This window comes from Cynoglossus semilaevis, unplaced genomic scaffold, assembly GCF_000523025.1.
Source record: "Cynoglossus semilaevis isolate Cse_v1.0 unplaced genomic scaffold, Cse_v1.0 scaffold3303, whole genome shotgun sequence".
Classification (NCBI taxonomy): domain Eukaryota; kingdom Metazoa; phylum Chordata; class Actinopteri; order Pleuronectiformes; family Cynoglossidae; genus Cynoglossus; species Cynoglossus semilaevis.
The window spans coordinates 163-2,007 of NW_007585327.1; the positions used below are offsets into that span (position 1 = coordinate 163).

Genomic DNA, 1,845 nt, shown 5'->3' on the forward strand with positions numbered 1-1,845 from the left:
TTGTTAAAAATCAGAAAAAATATACTTTTTTGGTACTTCAACTTTTGGTCACAGTGATATACTATACCAATAAGAACCTGAACAAATCCCCGAAAATAAAAGTTTCTGAAAAATGACAAAAAATACACCCACGTGCCTTAAAATACTTACTTATGTCCATTTTTGTAGTTAAAAATCAGAAAAATTATACTTTGGAATGCCAACTTTTGATCATGGTAAAATACTAAACCAATAAGTTCCTGAACTAATCTTTGAAAAAAAAAAGTTTCTCGAAAATGACTATAAATACACTAATTTGCCTTAAAATACTTAGCTATGTCCATTTCGTTTATTAAAAATCAGAAAAATTATACTTTGGAATGCCAACTTTTGATCATGGTAAAATACTAAACCAATAAGTTCCTGAACTAATCTTTGAAAAAAAAAAGTTCCTCAAAAATGACTATAAATACACTAATTTGCCTTAAAATACGTAGCAATGTCCATTTCTGTTGTTAAAAATCAGAAAAATTATACTTTGGAATGCCAACTTTTGATCATGGTAAAATACTATACCAATAAGATCCTGAACAAATCTCCGAAAATAAAAGTTTCTCAAAAATGACACTAAAAATACACTAAATTGCCTTAAATTAGCCATGTCTGTTTCCGTGGTTAAAATTCCGAAAGAATTGGGCTTCAAACAGCAAAAGAATAGCAAACAAAAGATCACAGGGGCACATAGTAATTAAATCAAACACAAATGAAAAGAGTGAAAGCCTTGTGCATAGATGTAAAATTTTATTTCTAAAAAGTACAAAGTCAGAAGTGTGTGGTGAAATTGCAGCACCAACTATCAAATGGATTTAAATGAACAAATTATCCTAATATGTCTGTTCAGATTCCTTCATGGTGTACTGCGTTTGATATGATCCAGTTTACGCAGCAGCATGTTGTAGTTGTCTCTTGTTCCTGGAGCCTCGGCGTCCAGATCGAGAGACAGTTCATAATGTTTCTTTGCCAGGTCCAGTTTTCCCCAACGATGGTAGAGCACGGCTGAGGAAAAGAAATGAATTAAAATGAAATGAATGTAAAAATAATTTTTTAAGACATCAAAATGCTACATTTGATAACATTTGTTTTAGCAACCTTTGGCTAACTTTAAACATTTTGGCTATTTTAAAGTTTTTTTTCCATCAAATTCTGGCAGAATGTAAGCTAATTACCTTATTTGCCTTATTGCTTCCTTTTTATAAACATGGCATTTTTAACTTATATTTTAGTTTTCATTGGACCTAATTATATTTATTTCTAAATATATATATTTTGTATTTTCATGGTCTTCTGCTATGGTTAACTTCAGCTCTTCTTTATTGTTCAGGATTATGCTTAACATTTAGAAGTTATTTTAAACTATACTTTGTTTTGTTTTTTTAGCTGTGGTTGAACACGAACAACAACAAATCCGACTACAGACAAGAGGTGGAACATATTAAGGGTCGGTGTAGAGAAAACAACGTCTGCATCAACCAAGGAGATGATCCTGGACTTTAAACATGCCCCCCCTCCCCTGCACATTGAGGCAACAGCGGTGGAAGTGGTCTCCAGCTTCAGGTACCTTGGTGTACACATTTCTGACAACCTCACCTGGAGAACCAACACTTCCTGCCTGATCAAGAAATTACACCAGGGCCTCTACTTCTTCTGGAGGCTAAGGCGTGCCGGACTGGGGAGTTCAGTCCTAACTTCCTGCTCCACCCTGTGCAGAAAAGAAGGCTCTGCACAGGACGGTGAAGGCTGTGGGACGCAGCTTACCCACCACCACGGAAATAACCAGTTGCAGGACCCCTATAGGCCCCCCCCCCC

At 35.3% G+C, this 1,845-nt stretch overlaps 1 protein-coding gene across 1 annotated transcript in view; it reads right to left on the reverse strand.

The window, feature by feature from the left end:
* Positions 1-547: 547 nt before the first annotated feature.
* The window catches only part of LOC103399028 (transmembrane and TPR repeat-containing protein 4-like), a 3,423-nt gene continuing 2,125 nt past the window's right edge, over positions 548-1,845 (reverse strand). The window contains exon 3 of the mRNA XM_008337778.3: positions 548-1,035. Coding sequence (XP_008336000.2) covers positions 887-1,035 — 149 coding nt within the window. The 3' untranslated portion in view covers positions 548-886. The remainder of the gene's footprint in view (positions 1,036-1,845) is intronic.